General features: G+C 45.0%; 1 protein-coding gene across 1 annotated transcript in view; it reads left to right on the plus strand.

Annotated features, from left to right (window-relative positions):
* LOC308687459 (uncharacterized protein) overlaps nt 1-20,319 on the plus strand; it is a 97,707-nt gene that overhangs the window by 19,440 nt on the left and 57,948 nt on the right. Inside the window, exons 3-5 of the mRNA XM_081360024.1 lie at nt 16,462-16,602; nt 16,691-16,822; nt 18,304-18,444. Of these exons, the coding sequence (XP_081216150.1) occupies nt 16,462-16,602; nt 16,691-16,822; nt 18,304-18,444 (414 nt within the window). The remainder of the gene's footprint in view (nt 1-16,461; nt 16,603-16,690; nt 16,823-18,303; nt 18,445-20,319) is intronic.

A 20,319-nucleotide genomic window follows, 5' to 3' on the forward strand; every position in this document is an offset into this window, starting at 1 on the left:
ATTAACAGCCAACAGCAGGGGCACTAATATGATCACTTATTACGTGTAAAAAACAACAACTGAGGTAGAAGAGTCGGCCTATAGCCACTGACAGAAAGTTAGTTTTATAAGGCTGCACTTTTAAATTTGCTTACATTATATTTGAATAGCAGTGGTCTCCAACGTGGTGCCTGTGAGTTGCCCGCTAAACACATTCTATAAATAGCCCTAACTTGCCGTCGGGGTTCCAGACTTCGAATAAATGGCATAATTTTGCGACCTTTTCAACTAAACGTTTCAATTTGAACTTTTGCCTCTACAAAATTACCCAACTCTCTTTGATTGTACGCTGTCATTTGCGTTGCGTATGAGAAACATCAAATGGCAAACGCTCAAAAAGCGGAACAAAACTTATTTGATCTGAGCAGCGCATTATCAGCTCGGCCCAAAAAACAGCGATCGCGGACAAACCAGCTGTGCGGGCTGATCTCGATCACGCGAACATTATTACACAGAGCTGCGCGATCCACTGAGAAGCATTTCAATTACCGGTAAGCGCAGAATTCTCTATCTCTATTATAAACCACAAATGACTATGTGATTTAAGCTTGTAAAAAGCCAGATGAAACGGCGCTGATATTCTCAACATATTGACGCAAAAAAAAAAAAAAAAAAAAAAACAGGCGAAACATTGTTCCGAGAACAAACCAGCTAGAAGACATTTCACACCAAAACCTATGAATTAACTTTAGTAAAACAAACTTTTTTGGCAGAAATGTGCCTGTATTCATATTAAAAATGCTATTATATTAATACAGTCATGTATAAATGTATTAAATGTAATGCAGTAATGTTTTTGTTTAGAAGTTATGGCAGTTTATTTTTATTTTTTATTTTTTTTTCATTTATATTTATACTAAATGTTTGGGCTACTGTTTTGGATAACACGTACAACAGGTTTATAGAAAATCAACAAAAAAATCAATACATTTTCAGAATTTTTTTTTAAACGCTTTTAAGTCTGAACCAGAATATCAAGATATTTTATTATTTCCCATATGATGGTGAAAAGTAAAAAAGCTTCACCATGTTATGTATAATAAATATTGGAGTATAACAAATAAAAATTCCTTCTAGATTATTTTATCCCTTGAGGTAGCCATTCGCACACAAAAAGGTTGGGGACCCCTGGTATATAGTAGCCTAACTATATGTTTTATAATTACAAGTTTGTGTAATTTGGGGTTTCTGTAGCCAGTGACATTTTGTTATTTGTTTTTTATGGCATTGTACATTTTTTGCTTTTATTTGAAGGCTGAGGCTTCATTAATAAACACAACCCCAATAATGATTATTGGTTTTGAGATGTTACTTGCTGTGAATACCTTGTCTGATAGGCTACAGTATTGTGGCATAGTATCAGGACATCCTGGCTAGTGTCTGTCCCACACGGCTAGAGGCGAATGGCCGGATGATGGGCCTATTTGGGAGAAAGTCCAGGGCTGTTTTTTAGCCCCAGTCCGTCCCTGGGTGTACGCCAGGTGTACGCTGGAAATTTGGTGTACGCACTTTTGATAAATGAGGGCCATTGTGACTATAGCATGAGCACACAGTGAGGGCGCTGTGAGGTTACACTTTTAGCTCACTGTGAACTCAGATTATGTTAGTCCACTTTACCACACTTGCACTACAAGTGCAATTTGGGTCTGGGAGTCGTTTTATCAAGTGGGTAAAGATTCTATATTTATGTCCTCGTTCATCCATTCTGACAAACTCGAACAAATCTAACCCTTTTGAGTTGCATCGAGGAGTTAGGCAATTGTGTGCTGTAGTTCTGCTTTTCTCTTTCGTTAGAACTATTGTTTCGTTGCAAAATAGAGTAAGTACTGATAGTACTGTGTTTAAAATACACATTTTGTGTTTCAGATTTTGTTGACCTGTTGTATGATAATCAATGTCACGTTTGCCATCATGTGGATATTTGGGAACAATTGCATTCTTGCTCATTATCAACATTAAATACAACAACTCGCACAAGGTGTTTTTGTATCAAAGAAAGTTTATGGGCCCTATTTAAACGATCTGAAAAGCAAGTGTCAAAGCGCAAGTAACTTTGTGGGCGGGTCTTGGGCGCTGTTGCTATTTTCCCGGCGGGATAAATGACTCTTGCGCTCGACGCATATCTAAAAGGGGTTGGTCTGAAGTAGCTTCATTATTCATAGGTGTGGTTTGGGCGTAACGTGAAATAAACCAATCAGAGCATCATCTATCGTTAGTAATAATGTATGATTTGCAAAAATGAAAACTGCTGCTTCTGTGTAGATTAGAAAATCAAAGTGTATGCGCGTTGTGCACGCTATACATTATGGTTAAGCATGCGCCCTTAAAATAGCATAATGAACAACGCGCAACGCGCCACTGACTTTAGACTAGGTTTTTTTCTGGGCAGTGGCGCAATTGTTTTATGGAACAGTAAAATAGCACCAGGGAACGTTTGCACCGGAACACGCCTCCTTTTTTGCGCTAAACCGCCCAGGGAGCGCAAGTTCATTCCCTAGTTTAGCGACGTGCTTCTGTGGAGGGAAAAGCGCGCTTTGCGCGGGTGCAAAATAGGAATGAAACATGCGTCGGTGTACAAAGTCAATTACGCTGGGTGCAAGATAGGGCCCTGAGTCTTAAATCTCTCACTCTGTGTCTATATTTGTTCTTCATGTGAGTATGTACTAAATCCCCACTTTTAGCGCGGTGTCAAGAACGGCAGTAATGTAGCGCAGCAATACTCTGCAGGCAATCTGTCATATGCTCGCTGCCTGTCACTTATAACTTATTAACAGATAAGTAGGAGTCAAAATGAAAGAAAGATTCAATTTGTGAAATATTGATCCAACACACAAAAAAAGTACAATATTGGAAAATCAACCATGTGACCATGTGAGGAGATGACCAGAAATCGGTAAAGCTTTTCGTTTGTCACCATTGTTGAGATTCATACGCTGATTCTTGATGTCTGTGTTTGACTAGTTTCTGCTGCAGATAAAAATTTTCAGAAAACATTTTTTTTTTTTTTTTTTACTGCTGGATAGTATGATGTAGTTTCACAAGATTGTTATAACTAACAGCACATAAATAAATTAAATGCACACCATCCATATACTCATAAACTTGATCAGATCAGCACTTGCTGATTATGACATCATCAAAAAACGTCTGATCATATTTTCTCTCACCATAGCAAATGTATTTTATTAAAAAACAGTTACAGCAGCCAGAGAAAAACTAAAAGAAGAGTAAAGGGTCAAGAGCTCAAATAAAGCAGCCATTAATCACGATTCTGGTGACTTCAAATAAAACATTCAATGAAACATCAACATCTAAACCTCTGTTAATTCTCAATAAGAGCTTGTCTATGTAGATTCATGATGTCTAAACCATCCAGGTAATAAAATGTTCAAAGAAACTCTCATAGCTGCCAACATTTGTCACAGTTGTGTTCTGTCTGAGTATTTGTTGTCACTGATCACATGTCTTCCTTTGTTCTGTTTTCCCGACACTCCTTGGTTTCCGCTGTAACTGTCATTTAGTTAATCTGTCACACCTGTTTCCTCGTTAGTCTTGTCAGCTGTGTCTTGTTTCCCTGATCAGTTCTCCCATGTATTTAAGCCCTGAGTGTTGCCTTGTTCTTTGTCAGTTTTATGTTGTAATTAGAGTGTGTTGCCTGATGTCCTGATGTCCTGATGTCCTGATGTCCTGATGTCCTGATGTCCTGATGTCCTGATGTCCTGATGTCCTGATGTCCTTGCATTTTGTATGTTCATCCTTGTCTCTGTGTGCTTTCCTGCAACCATTCCGTGACAGAAGAACTGACCAATAAAGTAATGGAGGAGGACGCTATGGATGCATTTCTGTTTAATCAGAATGGGAGTTCATTGGAGGAATTTGTTGGAGTTTACCTGCATCTGCATCAGGACGTTTACTGGGAGGAGGAGTTTTTGAAGCAACGGTTCTGGAGAGGACTTGAAGATCCACTAGCCCAGATACTGCTGCTCAAAGACTTAAATCGACCTTTTATAGAGTTTATGGACAGAGCTCTTTGGGTTTGTGGTTCCTCCCTCACTGTAACACCAGCCGATCCAGAGTCAGCAGAGCCAGTAGCCTGCCCGCCTGAGCCAGAGCCAGTTGCCTGCCCACCAGAGCCAGTTGCCTGCCCGCCAGAGCCAGTCGCCTGCCCGTCAGAGCCAGAGCCAATCGCCTGCCCGCCAGAGCCAGAGTCTGTGAACGTCGTTCTCCCCGAGCCAGAGCCAGAGTTTTCAAAGCCCTCATCGCTGGTCCCGTCCAGCACAAAGCCCTCATCGCTGGTCCCGTCCAGCACAAAGCCCTCATCGCTGGTCCCGTCCAGAACAAAGCCCTCATCGCTGGTCCCGTCCAGCACAAAGTCTTCGTCGCTGGTCCCGCCCAGCTCAAAGCCCCCTTCGCCGCTGGTTTCGTCCAGCTCAAAGCCCTCTTCACAGCTGGTCCTGCCCAGCTCAAAGCCCTCTTCACCGCTGGTCCCGTCTAGCCCATAGCCTTCACCGCTGGTCCCATCCAGCACAGAGCCCTCACCGCTGGTCCCGACCAGCACAGAGTCTTCACCGCTGGTCTCGTCCAGCACAGAGCCTTCACCGCTGGTCCCGTCCAGCTCAGAGCCCTCTTCGCCGCTGGTCCTGTCCAGCTCAACGCCCTCTTCATCGCTGGTTCTGTCCAGCTCAGAGCCCTCTTCGCCGCTGGTCCCGCCCAGCTCAAAGCCCTCTTCGTTGCAGGTCCCGTCCAGCTCAAAGTCCTCTTCGCCGCAGGTCCTGTCCAGCCCAGAGCCGCCTTCGCCGCTGGTCCAGCCCAGTACAGACCCACCTTCGCCGCTGGTCCTGTCCATTCCTGACCTTCCCTCGCCGCTGGTCTCGTCCAGTCCTGACACGCCTTCGCCGCTGGACTACTCCTACCCGGAGCCTAAGCCCGTTAACCTCCCCAAGAAAATTTGGGGGGGGGGGGGGGGGGGGCAATAGGTCCTCTTCGCCATGGCCACCTGAAGGGTCCTCTCCGCCATGGTCACCTGAAGTGTCCTCTCCGCCGTGGCCACCTCCTCAGCCTGCTTCGCCATGGCCACCTCCTCAGCCTGCTTCGCCATGGCCACCTCCTCAGCCTGCTTCGCCATGCCCGCCTGAGGGGTCGTTTCCGACATGGCCGCCCGAAGGGTCGTCTCCGCCATGGAGGCTTCCTGTCCTGCCAAGTCACGCCCTTGTCAGCCTCCAGGGTCAGCCTCCCAAATAATGTGATATAGCCTACATTATGGTCATCAAATGGCTTTCCTGAGGTAAATGTTATGTGATAATTGTTCCCCAGCTGTTTTATTGACCCCTTTCCACGGTTGAAAAACACTGATTGATCGATATTATGTATGATGAATATACATTTCGGTAAGTTGTACTGTTTATTTCAACATTGTTCATTCATGTTTATTTACTATTACCTAGTAGAGATGATCGGTTCATGCTAGGGATCTGTCACGTCACATTTACAAGCGCCAAAACGGTATTTATTGTTTGAATTTCGTAATAATTTTTTTTTTTTTTTTTTAGCAGAGATTTTTTTTATATCATAAGTAACCTGCTCTGTCTAGTCTGTCTTATTATCTGGGTCTTTCCAAGTTGTTGATTTTGATCTATGTGTGTGTTCAAGAGAAACAGTAACTTAATGGGCCCTATCATACACCCGGCGCAATGCCACGCAAGTGTTTTTGGCTAGTTTCAGCTCAACGCAGTTTTCAGTGCAAGGTTAAAGCTGTGTGTGTGTGTGTGTGTGTGTGTGTGAGAGAGAGTAAGGTTAAAGCACAAGCAGACCCTCTAAGGGACAAGCCGGATTCCACCATATCTTTATGTACACAATATTAATCTTTTACATTGTAATCCTTTTATTTGTAATATTTGGCATGTTTGTGTGCCGCTGTGGGTCCCTGTGTTTTTAATAAGCAGAGTGTGTGTGTAATAAGCAGAGTGTACGCGCGTTGTGAACCCACCTATAGGCGCACATTACTAACACGCTTATTAAATAACAAAAAATATATTGCACCATCTACTTTAGAGCAGGTTTCAGTCGGTCAATAACTGTCTTTTTCTGTTCCTCAAAATAGCAACGCAACAACAATGCGCCAGAACACACCTCGTTCTCAGACCAGCAGCCCATGGGCGCATAAATGGGTGCAAATGCATTTGCTATTTAGACAACGTGGCGCAGGACGTGAAAATGATAATTGCGTCAGGCTGAAACTAGCAAAACACACTTGTGTTGTGTCTGGCGCCTCGCTAAGACACAGAATATGGTGATTAAATGATGCAGTAAATTGAGATGGTTGTCCTGTGGGAAAAGTGCTTGAACAATTTCTGAGCCTCCTCCCTGGGATTTTCACTTTCCTGGACAGCAAAGGAAAACGGGAACCGGTGTTGGATCACACAGCTGGCCTTTCTGACTGAAAACCTGAGCCTCCAAGCAACATGCTGAATGCAATCAGAGCATTTCAGAACAAAATAACTGCCCTCTGAAAAATGCTGGGTTGTTTTAACCCAATTTTGGTTCAAATATGGACAAACCCAGCCGTTGGGTTGAATTTTTAAATTGCATTTTTAATCCAACGTTTGAGTTTGTCCATATTTGACCCAAAAATTGGGTTAAAACAACGACAGAATTCATTCACTTCCCACAAATGCCCCATCTCTGCAGAAGCTCTTCAGCCACACAGGATTGCGAATGTTTTGGAAGAGCTGAGGGGGGGGTTTGAGTCCATATTCAAGGATGTGAATGAGCACAAGGAAATGTTCAACTTTAATGAAAACCCCTTCCACATGGATGATCATCTCACTCTCCAACTATCAGTTGGCTGAAATGGTAGAACTGCAGACAAAAGACATTCTCGAAGCTGAACTCCGAGCACGTTCTGGTCACTTCTGGAGTTTGGTGTCTGAAGAAGATTTTCCCACTTTGAAGCCACTTGTGCAAAAAGTGATGTCCTTCTTTGTGAGCACATACACTTGTGAGTCAGCATTTTCAACCATGAACTTATAAAGAGGAAACAGAGAAACCGCCTCACCAATGAACATTGTGCATGCCTCACAAGAATTGCAACAACAAGCTACAAATACAACATGAAGAAAGCCAAGGAAATGCATGCATGCTTCCACTCATCCCAGCATTAAGGTAATCCTGCTTTTTTTCATTAAGGGAAATCATCTTGTCTCAGTTACAAATGAAGACCACATCTCTAACCCTTCAGTCAAGCGGAAGCAAGTATACTACTATATCCTCCACACGAAAGACAAGAAGTGTCTAACCCTTCATATATCACAAAATAGAAACAGACAGGAAAGACAGTATTTAAAGTTACATGCATCAGGGCTGCACTGGTTGGCTGTAGTTAATAATATAATATAATATATGTAAGGAATCATTGAAAACTGTCCAATGAATTAGAAAATAATGCACACCCGAGGTGGTAACGAAGCGTGTAATTATCTGCATCGAGAACAGAGCCATTACGTTGATAAAGAGAAATGTCAGCTTTCAAGTTAACTATTTCACTGATAAAACCGTCAGATCAGCGCTGAAAACACATTTCTGTGTGAATGTGTGTTTGAGTGGGAGAGAGCATGTGACCTAATTTTGTGGCAAAAATTTCATTTTAAAAAATTTCAATTTCAGTTCGCTTCTGTAGTCAGTCTGAGATGGTGACCGTTTTCCCCGTTTTCCTCCGGCCTCAAAACAGCCGGCCAATCAACGAACAGAGGGCGGGCTGAGAGCCGTGACGTAGACACTGATTGTACCGTGGATGCGTAGATTTACTTCACATAATCTGCAAAAGTCGTTCACAGCAATATTCACTCCGGTATTTCGCTCGATGGTTTTGTTTTCGCATCATACATGTGTTTACAGTGGAAGTTAGATGAGGCTGAGCATGCGCATAACACATGCCATAACCAAACGTTATGTGATTGGCTTACGGGTAACCAATGATTTTAAACTTTAGACAAGCATTATCTGCAAATGAGCAGATAACCAATAAAGGCCTTTATTAAAGGATTAGTTCACTTTCAAAAAAAATTTTGCTGATAAATTTACTCACCCCGATGTCATCCAAGTCGAAAATAAATTAAGGTTTTTGAGGAAAACATTCCAGGATTTTTCTCCATATAATGGATTTCAATGGCAACCAAACTATTACAATGTTCAAAGAAGGTTCAAATGTCCATCTCAATGCAGCTTCAAAGTCTCGACACAATCCCACTCAAGAAATAAGGGTCTTATCTAGCGAAACGATCGGTCATTTAAAATAATAATAATAATAATAATAATAAAAAAAAAATATATATATATATATATATACAAACAGATGAACATACCGGTTGATTTATTATCTTGTTTCCAGTTGTTTGCGTATATTCTGATCTGTAGACTCTAATCTGTGGTCTGTGCTCTGTTGTCTGTGGTCTGGTGAGAACTGTGTGCGCTCCCCCTACCTGTGGCTACCACTTCCTGTCACCTATGCCCCCTATATACAACCATGTGCATCTAATCACTGTCACCCAGTGTCCAAAATACTAATATAAATATAGTTATTTATATATTTTTTTGCTGTAGTGTGTCAGTAGGAAATATCAGTTTACATTTCCAAACATTCTTTTTGCCATCAATTGTAATAATCCAGTGAGATTTGTGTATGCACAAGGAGTCTGACAACAGCCGGTATGATCTGATCTCACCATCATCGAGTCCGTCTGTGATTACATGAAGAAACAGAAAAAACTGAGACAGACTAAATCCAGAAGAACTGCGGAAACGTCTCCGAGATGCTTGAAGAAACCTTCCTGCAAAGCTACAGTACTGTGAAAAGTACTGCCACTTGTGTTAAAATGCAGTAAAGTGAGAATGCTTTCAAAAATAAAATCACAAATTGAATTTATTTATGATTTAACTTCAATTAAATAATTCAAATCAATATATGGTGTAACGACCCTTTGCGTTTAAAACATCTTTTGTCCAGGTACACTTGCGCATAGTTTTTTCAGGTAGCTTTGCAGGAAGGTTTCTTCAAGCATCTTGGAGAAGTTCCCGCAGTTCTTCTGGACTTAGTCTGTCTCAGTTTTTTTCAACAAGGATACTCTGATACCAGGAAAGATTATAAAACTAGATTACGCGCTAAGATCATTTCCAGAACACAAACTGAAAAACACCACAAAGTACATACACAAAAAAACCCCAGCAAAGACATGAGGGAAAGAGGCACAATATAAAGGGACCAGAGCACAGATGAGGTGAGCACAATGAGTGAAACGAGAACAAGATGTGAACTAATCAAGGGGGCATGGTAATGGGAAACAAGGAGGCGGGAAAAGAGGAGCACACGCAAACACAGACCATGGGTGTGTTTCCCGTACAACTATAAAGCTCGCTGCTTAACTACCATAGTACGATGCATCGTTGGAGAAATCAACTAGCTAGTCACGACTGTTTCCTGAAACCGTATGTCGCAAAGTATCGGTCAACCACGTTGGTTTATGACGTCCCGCGCGTGGTGGACGTATTTTAAGGGCGCATGCTTGGCCATAATGTAGCGTGTGCACAACGCGCATACACTTTGCTTTTCTCATCTACACAGAAGCAGCAGTTTTCATTTTTGCAAATCATACATTATTACAATAGATAGATAGATAGATAGATAGTTTATTATAAAAGCATAAATCTAGCTTACACATTTACCCAAATTATCATACGCCTGTTTAACCACCAGCTTCAATTCTCTGTGTTTTACGGCCCTGAGGAGAACGTCAGTCTCCTCGGCTGTGAACCGCTCCTGGCGTGCGCCTGGCAAATCCGCCGTTATAACAGCAATCCGCCATGGAACAAGCGGGTCTGCTCGTAAAGGGAATGTGAGATGACGCTCTGATTGGTTTATTTCACGTTATGCCCAAACCACACCTATGAATAATGAAGCTACTTCAGACCAACCCATTTTAGATTTGCATCGGGCGCAAGAGTCATTTATCCCGTCAGTATAATAGCAACAGCACCCGAGACCCGCCCACAAAGTTACTTGTGTTTCGCACTTGATACTTGTGTTCCCTTTCATGGTCACTCCGAGTTACGTCGGATGACGACGAATGGGGTTTCGCTTAGAAAGCCTATCACTTTCGAGTATATAAAACGAGCCAATGGCAATGAAATGCCATGGGTCTGCGGAATTTGCATAGCTTAGGTCCGCCCCCCTCTGGGGGTATATAAGGAAGTACGCCGGCAACATGCAGATATGTTTTCGCTTCGGAGCCGAGAGCTATTATTCTTTCCACATAGAAGCCTGAATCCTGAGTTACTCTTTATCTCTTCATCTTCGAGATGAGCGAACTCTCCGGTGTTGGTGTGACGGCGATTCCAGCGAGTGCACATTACCCTGCTGATCTGATCAGTGATCTGACAGATATTGTGTTTCTCCCTGGCCGCTTCAACATCCGCAGAGTTTTTCCTCTCACAAAAGAGCTTGCACGCGGCACGTCTTTTTAAAGATGCCTCGCCCGTGCACTTCTGGTTGCGGTCGCAATGTGTCTACGTCACTGTGGGAACATGACCATTTCCGCGCTTCGGTCGAGACTCAATGAGCTCATTCGAGCGAGAGTCCCCCCACCCACACCCCAATCTACGGTCTCCCCGGGAGGCTGTACTTCGGCTGGTGGCCGGGGTGACCTGAGGGTAATGGTGTGGAACAAACCGCCGACTCGTCCACAGTCCACACCCCCCTCTCCAGCGCTGGTACCCGCGAGTGTCCAGACTGAGACCGCTGGTCCGATCCCCGTCGGCGTCCAACCCCAATACCTTTCTTCCCGGATGTGCATGAGGAGGTCACGCGGTCCTGGAAGACACCAGGTCCTTGTCTTCCCGCGATCGTTCGTCGACCTTCTCCACCTTCCCTCCCCTCGATAGAGCTGCTGCTTGTGGGTACACTGGGGTTCCCCCGGTGGAGCGTTCTGTCGCGATGCAGCTGTGTCCGGCAAGCGCTTCCTCTCGGGGCGACACTAAGCACCCGTCCAAAGCCTGTAGATTTTCGTCTACCCTGGTGGCGAAGTCTTACAGAGCGGCGGGACAGGCAGCTGCCTCTCTGCATGCCATGGCCATCTTGCAGGTCTGTCAGGCCCAGATGCTCAGGGACATGCACGAGGGCAGGGCTGACCCAGGGCTCTTTGATGAGCTGCGTGCCGCCACCGACCTTGCTCTCCGAGCGACGAAGGTGACCGCACGCTCCCTGGGTCAGGTGATGTCCACAGCTGTGGTCCAGGAGAGACACCTGTGGCTGAACCTGGCTGATATGCGGGAGGCCGAGCGGCCTCTTCGGCGGTGCGGTCGAGGACTTTGCCCAACAGTTCTCGACCACTCAGAAGCAGACTGAGGCGATAAAGCACATTCTGCCCCGATGGCCCGCTGCTGCCTCCACCCAGCCGTCGGCACAGAATCCTCAGCCTGCTCGCCGCCGAGGGCGCCCTCCTGCGGCTCCCGCCCCTCCCGCACGGCCCCAGCAGCAGCCTCCACCCGGGCCGCGTCGTGGAGGAAGCCGCAGGAAGGCGCCACAACCCTCTCCGGCCCCGCGGCCCGCTAAACGCCAGATTAAGCGGCGCCCCTGAGACGGGCTGCTCAGGATTGGCAGTCAGTTTTTTACAGGAGATGGTAGCAGGGCCACTCCTTCTTGGGCTTGGAATCTTTTGTTCTCCACTCCCCGCTGCTCGTCCAACGACGAGCAGTACCCTAATGTGGTTAAATAAAGAACTGATTCCCCCAATCCTGAGCACACAGAGTTCTCGGACCATAGTGCGCGCCGCCCACGGGTCCCGCCAATATCGCCCCCCTCTGTCACAGAGTTCTCGGATGACAGCACGCGCCGCACACGGGCCACGCTCCTCTCATCCCCCTCTGTCGCCAGACCTCTGCCAGAGCACGTCCCCGTGGGACGCTGGTCCTCCCCTGGCCTCCTCTGGCAGGACGCGGCTAATGACCGTGCCCCTGCACAGGGCCGCTATGCCACCCTCGCCTGGGCCGGTCATTCTGCCTCGCTGCACCACCGACAGTACGTCTGTGGTTCATATGACCCCGCTGGTGCACTTTCTGGAGGCCTGGCTAGAGCTTCCCAGACTGTCCCGGTGGGTCGCGAGAACCATCAGGCTCGGCTACGCGATTCAGTTTGCGCGGTCTTCTCCCCGCTTCAGGGGAGTCCGCTTCACGGGAGTCCGCTTCACTATGGTCGGTGGCAATGCCCCTGTCATGAGAGCGGAGGTCGACACCCTACTGGTGAAGGGTGCGATCGAGATTGTCCCTCCAGCCGAAATGAGGTCCGGCTTCTACAGCCCTTACTTCATTGTACCGAAGAAATCCGGTGGGTTACGGCCAATCCTCGACCTGCGCATCTTGAACCGCTCCCTTCACAGGCTGTCGTTCAAGATGCTCACGGCTAAATGCATCCTCCAGTGCGTGCGGCCGCAGGATTGGTTTGCAGCGATCGACCTGAAGGACGCCTACTTTCATGTCTCCATTTTACCTCGACACAGACCGTTCCTACGGTTTGCTTTCGAGGGGCGGGCATACCAGTACGCGGTTCTCCCATTCGGGCTAGCCCTGTCTCCTCGCGTCTTTACGAAGGTCGTCGAGGCAGCCCTTGTTCCCCTCCGGGAACACGGGGTTCACATCCTGAACTATCTCGACGACTGGCTGATCCTAGCTCACTCTCGAGATCAGGTTTGCGAACACAGGGACCTAGTGCTCCAGCACTTAGCTCGTCTGGGCCTTCGGGTCAACTGGGAGAAGAGCAAACTCTGCCCCGTGCAGAGGATCTCTTTTCTCGGTATGGAGATCGACTCGGTCGCCATGTGCTTGCAGCTTACGAGCACGCGTGCGCAGTCACTGCTGACTCTTCTTCGCCAATTCGAGGACAAGAGTGTGGTTCCACTGAAACTATTTCAGAGACTCCTGGGGCATATGGCATCCGCAGCCATAGTAACGCCGCTCAGATTGCTTCATATGAGACCGCTTCAGCTTTGGCTTCGCGATCGAGTCCCGAGGTGGGCATGGCAACACGGCACGCTCTAAGTCCCAGTGACTCCAGCCTGCCGTCAGACCTTCACCCTGTGGACGAACCTCAGTTTTCTACGGGGCGGTGTGCCCTTAGAACAAGTTTCCCGGCATGTTGTTGTATCAACAGATGCCTCCACCACGGGCTGGGGCGCCATGTGCAATGGACATGCTGCAGCGGGCTCCTGGACAGGACCCCTGGACAGGACCCCAGCGCCTTTGGCATGTCAATTGCCTCAAGTTGCTGGCTGTACGACTCGCCCTGCACCGCTTCCGTGCGCTGCTCAGGGGTCAGCACGTACTAGTCCGATCAGACAATACCGCGACAGTAGCGTACATCAACCATCAAGGTGGTCTACACTCCCGCCGTATGTCGCAACTCGCTCGCCACCTCCTCATATGGAGTCAGAAGCATCTGAGGTCGCTTCGAGCCATTTATATCCCGGGAGACCTGAACCAGGCGGCCGAAGAGCTCTCTCGGCTTCAGCCTCTCGCTGGAGAATGGAGACTCCATCCCCAGATGGTCCAGCTGATTTGGGATCAGTTCGGGATGCACAGGTAGATCTGTTTGCCTCCCACGACTCGTCCCACTGGGACCTGTATTATTCCCTGACCGAGGGCACGCTCGGCACAGATGCACTGGCGCACAGCTGGCCGCGGGGCCTACGCAAGTATGTGTTTCCCCCAGTGAGCCTCCTTGCGCAGACTTTGCGCAAGATCAGGGAGGACGAGGGGCAGGTCATTTTGTTTGCCCCGTATTGGCACAACTGGACCTGGTTCTCAGAACTAGTACTCCTCGCGACAGCACCTCCCTGGCCAATTCCCCTGAGGAAGGACCTGCTTTCTCAGGGACGGGGCACCCTTTGGCACCCTCGTCCCGATCTTTGGAACCTCCACGTGTGGCAGGTTTGAGTACCCTACCACCAGCGGTGGTGGCTACCATCACTTCCGCTAGAGCATCGTCCACAAGACATGCCTATGCGTTGAAGTGGAACCTCTTCGCCAACTGGTGTTCTTCTAAACATCAAGAACCCTCGAAATGCCCAATCAGTGTCGTGCTTTCCTTCCTGCAAGAAGGGTTGGAGCGAAGGCTGTCTCCCTCCACCCTGAAAGTGTATGTTGCCGCTATTGCCGCACATCACGACGCAGTTGATGGTAAGTCTCTGGGAAAGCACGACATGATCATCAGGTTCCTGAGGGGAGCGAGGAGACTGAATCCTCCTCGACCTCCCCTCGTACCCTCTTGGGACCTCTCAGTGGTTTTAACTGCCCTGCAGAGGGCTCCCTTTGAGCCTCTGCAATCAGTAGAGCTTAGGTTTCTGTCAATTAAGACAGCGCTCCTGGTTGCATTGGCCTCCATCAAGAGGGTAGGGGACCTGCAGGCATTTTCGGTTGAGGAAGCGTGCCTGGAATTCGGGCCGGCTAACTCTCACGTGATCCTGAGACCCCGGCCTGGATATGTGCCCAAGGTTCCTACCACACCCTTTCGAGACCAGGTAGTGAACCTGCAAGCGCTGCCCTTGGAGGAGGCAGACCCAGCCTTGGCACTGCTCTGTCCAGTGCGCGCCCTCCGTGCTTACGTAGACAGAACGCAGTGTTTCAGGACCTCAGACCAGCTCTTTGTCTGTTATGGTGGGAAGCTGAAGGGAAAGGCTCTCTCCAAGCAATGGTTGTCCCACTGGATAGTGGACGCCATTGCTTTGGCATACCAGCAGCAAGGTCGACCGTGCCCCCTTGGTGTGACGGCCCACTCCACCCGGAGTGTGGCATCCTCTTGGGCTCTAGCGCATGGCGCCTCGCTAACAGACATCTGCAGAGCTGCAGGCTGGGCGACACCTAACACATTCGCGAGATTCTATAATCTCCGAGTGGAGCCAGTTTCTTCTCATGTACTCGCTTCAACTAGCCGGTACTAGATTCTGCTCAGGTGTCTTCGCTTGCTCGCCATTCTTCTCCACGGACGGGATACGTGCGATATTCTCTTCAGGTGAGCCTAATAAGCCCTGAGTCTCCTCAAGCACTGACGACGTCAATGCCAGAGTTATGCCACTGGCAGCTTTCGCGCTTGGCTAGGTGCCTCCATGTGCATGGTTCCCCCTCTGGGCGACCCCCACATGTGTATTTCCACTGTAAGCCTCTCTGAGCATGTGTCTCAAGAGCATGTGTCTCACTTTTTCATGCGTATATATCAGTAGGCTTTTATAGAAATACAATTTTTAAATATAACAAAGTTTTTCCTGCCATTAGTGCGACTGGTACAAAGGTCTCATTTCCAAATAAGTAAAACAAAAGTTAATAAAGTTTTTAAGAGTTTAGAGATAACTGGCACACAAAGGAAGGTGGTCTCTAGACAAATGGACTCCTACCCCCCAAAAGGTGTCAACACTGAATGTAAATTCCCATTGTTAGCAGATGTTTCAATGTGAAAGAAGTTCTGTCTATATACTGAAATACAGCGTGAAGATCGTGGCCTTTCTGTATCTCAGATTAGCCTGAGAGGCTGACAGTGAGATTCTCAGCTTCATAATGTCGGGTTTGCATCTCTTCTCTTTATTCCAGAGCATTTGATGTTTTGTATCGATTATCTTTGAATAATGAAATTGGCATGATACATTTACCTGACATAATAAATTGTTATATTTGATTATTCTAACTGACTTTGACATTATTTTCATTAAAGAGTTAAAAAGAATAGTCAAACATTCGCTCACAATTAATGATCCACAGATATCATTAAAACCTTTTAATTTATGGAGTCAGATGAAATAATGCAAGAATACATTTCCAAATGTATTTCATTTAATCAATAATACTTTGCCACGAGAAAAGAAGAGACCTTCCGCGCTGGTCGGATGCCGGACTTTGGGCTTATCGAGTGCGAGTTTACTATCATATTAAAGGAGAACTCCGGTCAATTTTAACATTGAGCTCATTTTTTTTGTAAATTTGGAGTGCTGTCAATACAGAGACCAACAACAAATCAGTGTTGACTACATCGTGTTATCCTCTTTTTAAAATTTGCACCCTGTTGACTTCAATGGGGCAAGTTTTAAACCTGCTTTTAGCCTCTTAACATCCTTGATGTGTCATTACAAGTGCACAGCCATTGTGAGTGATTCCTTCAGAGTGAACACGGGTGAATCTGACTGCAGTATATGTGGCGATGGATTCAAAACATTAAAAAATAGGACCTGTGTCGGTAATGAGAACCTTGTGTGTTTTAATACAATGTCTTTTTCATAATGTGCATAATACACAGTTAATGCTCTGTATGTCACTCAAAAGAGGGAATTTGTGTAACCGTAGTTATTAAACTTTGTAACAACGTTTCGATTTTGATTCCTGCCTCTCTTACAGATGAAGATGAGTGTGAGACGCGGAGTCCGTGTGGCGAAAACGCTCAGTGTTTCAATACACATGGAAGTTACTACTGCACCTGTGATAAAGGATTTAAATCAGATCCACCCAATTTCACAGCATCAACCGGACAGTGTGTGGGTACGAGAGGGGTTTATCTGATGAACTATGATTACTATGACTACTATGATTAAAACACTATGATTAATACCAACTGTTTCCCCAACAGATATCAATGAGTGTCTTGAGAAGACCTCTGAATGCACAGATGGTCTGGTGTGTGTGAACACCATTGGCTCTTATAACTGCACGTGTCCTGAAGGATTTGATCGTGATGCAAGACTAGACTCATCATGTGAAGGTGAGCGGCCTCACTCGTATTACTTTCCATTTACTGTTAATCAAACCAAAGAACTTCAGTTTCAGAAATTTCATGCTGAGACCACATGAAAATTACCCAAAAATACATATGGTTTGATGACGATAATTATCATCGAGTATTATACATGTTTGGTATCATTTTAAATGACTGAATTTTTTAAATGTCTGAATTTTCCCATGGTCATTTTTTTAGTAATTATATAGCCTAAAACAGTGATGATCTCAAGTGTACCCTCACTTTTTCATGCGAATATATCAGTAGGCTTTTATAGAAAGAAAATTTTTAAATATAACAAAGTAGAATCAATGATTTATATATTTTTTTCCTGCCAATAGTGCGACTGGTACAAAGGTCTCATTTCCAAATAAGTAAAACAAAAGGTAATAAGGTTTTTAAGAGTTTAGAGATAGCTGGCACACAAAGGAAGGTGGTCTCTAGACAAATGGTCTCCTACCCCCCAAAAGGTGTCAACACTGAATGTAAATTACCATTGTTAGCAGATGTTTCCATTTGAAAGAAGTTCTGTCTATATACTGAAATACAACGAGAAGATCGTGGCCTTTCTGTATCTCAGATTAGCCTGAGAGGCTGACAGTGAGATTCTCAGCTTCATGTATAATGTCGGGTTCGCATCTCTTCTCTTTATTCCAGAGCATTTGATGTTTTGTATCGATTATCTTTGAATTGATAATGAAATTGGCATGATACATTTACCTGACATAATAAATTGTTATATTTGATTATTCTAACTGACTTTGACATTATTTTCATTAAAGAGTTAAAAAGAATAGTCAAACATTTGCTCACATTTAATGATCCACAGATATCATTAAAACCTTTTCATTTATGGAGTCAGATGAAATAATGCGAGAATATATTTCCAAATGTATTTCATTTAATCAATAATACTTTGCCATGAGAAAAGACAGTAACACGTAGAGACCTTCCGCGCTGGTCGGATGCCGGATTTTGGGCTGATCGAGTGCGAGCTTACAATCATATTAAAGGAGAACTCCGGTCAATTTTAACATTGAGCTAATTTTTTTGTAAATTTGGAGTGCTGTCAATACAGAGAACAACGACAAATCGGTGTTGCCTACACCGTGTTATCCTCTTTTTAAAATTTGCACCCTGTTGACTTCAATGGGGCAAGTTTTAAACTTGCTTTTAGCCTCTTAACATCCTTGATGTGTCATTACAAGTGCACAGCCATTGTGAGTGATTCCTTCAGAGTGAACATGGGTGAATCTGACTGCAGTATATGTGGCGATGGATTCAAAACATTAAAAAATAAGACCTGTGTCGGTAATGAGAACCTTGTGTGTTTTAATACAATGTCTTTTTCATAATGTGCATAATACACAGTTAATGCTCTGTATGTCACTCAAAAGAGGGAATTTGTGTAACCGTAGTTATTAAACTTTGTAACGTTTCGATTTTGATTCCTGCCTCTCTTACAGATGAAGATGAGTGTGAGACGCGGAGTCCGTGTGGAGAAAACGCTCAGTGTTTCAATACACATGGAAGTTACTACTGCACCTGTGATAAAGGATTTAAATCAGATCCACACAATTTCACAGCATCAACCGGACAGTGTGTGGGTACGAGAGGGGTTTATCTGATAAACTATGATTACTATGACTACTATGATTAAAACACTATGATTAATACCAACTGCAAAATGATCAAATGGAATGTTCCCCTCAACCTTTTTCAAAACATTTAAAAAACTGTACGTTTTGATCTTTCAGAGAACTTTCAGAAATTACATTTTTACAAATTAATGGAAAATATTCTTAGAACATATCTTGTTTACAGTGATGGTGTTTAAACACATAACTAAATATGCATAGCCTAGATAATTATTAGATGCCAGATAAAAACAGAGGATTTTTTGACCTAGTTCAAGCCCTGATTAATTTCTGACCCTGATTATAACCATCCAAGATCTATGTGATGCATTTATAAATTAAGCATATAATTGAATGAAACTTGAAACATGAGGGGCTCTATCTTGCACCCAGCGCAATTGACTTTGTACACCGACGCATGTATCATTCCTATTTTGCACCCGCGCACAGCGGACTTTTCCCTCCACAGACGCACGTCGGTAAACTAGCAAATGCACTTGCGCTCCCGGGGGCGGTTCAGCGCAAAGAGGAGGCGTGTTCCGGCGCAAACATTCCCTGATGCTATTTTGCAGGTTTAGAAAACAATTCCGCCACTGACCAGGAAAAACATGCGTTGCGCATAAATCTAGCTTACACATTAACCCAAATTATCATTCGCCTGTTTAACCACCAGCTTCACTTCTCTGTGTTTTACGGCCCTGATGAAAACGTTCCTGGCGTGCGCCTGGCAAATCCGCCATGGAACAAGCGGGTCTGCTCGTAAAGGGAATGTGAGATGATGCTCTGATTGGTTTTGTAGCAACAATGGGTTGTACATTAATATTAATATTAGCTCAAATGATCTATAGGGAATTTTAATAATCATGAATATGATTAATATTTTGCATATTACAGTTATATTAATTTATCGCAGCTGAACTAGATTGATATATGAATGATTACCATAACGGGTTATGGTTCGTCATTAATACATCAAAAGTCTTATGTCAGCTCGAAGTTATGGGATAACTTTACTGGAATTAATTTAGCTATCAAACAATCTGTTTGTCCCGCAAACATTAAACGTAAGATTAACTTAACTCTCAAGGAAAATTATCCTTCTTACAAACACAAGAAAGAGTATCCCTTCCAGGCCTTGAAAGAAAACAACTCTCTGGGTTTGTAAGATTAGGTTACTTAAATCGTATCAAGATAAAGCATATAGCTAAGATCGAACATTTCAGTGACTTTGGAACATGGGCAATTAAAACAGAGTCAATCAAGGACATATGGAATTTAATAATTGGACTAATACATCGAAACTAAGGAATACATCAAACTACACAATACACACGGATTATATGTCTATGTACATAAAATACAATTAAACAATACAAGATAACGAATAACAGTGAGAGAGAGAATAAAATGATCAAAATTAGAGAAAGATATGAATGACAGAAAAGGATGAGAGAGAGGATGAGAGAGAGAGAGGGATGAGAGATGAGATCGGAAGTGAAAGCAAAAATCTGCGATCAGAGATCGCAGTAGGCTATGGCAAAAATCACAGACAGTAACCCTTGAAAGACCACAAAGGAATCACCTTAAAAGTTCAATTCAATAATCGATACTTGCATTGCATATGGTTCTCTTTGTGTGAGGAAGGAAGGCAGGGTCCTGCGGGTGTCTTTAAAAGCAGCGTGAGTCGTCCGAGCGCGGCGTGCGCGTGCTGTGTCTTTCGGGCGAGCGCGGCCCCGGGAAATTCAAAGAGTCTCTTTCTTTGAGGTGAAGTTGCCAGGAATGATTCAGGCTAAGTTCATTCAGCTCGTGACTGAACAGAGGCGAATCGGAAAACGAAACTAGACT

This window comes from Scardinius erythrophthalmus (genome assembly GCF_964197995.2).
Source record: "Scardinius erythrophthalmus genome assembly, chromosome: 3".
Taxonomy (NCBI): domain Eukaryota; kingdom Metazoa; phylum Chordata; class Actinopteri; order Cypriniformes; family Leuciscidae; genus Scardinius; species Scardinius erythrophthalmus.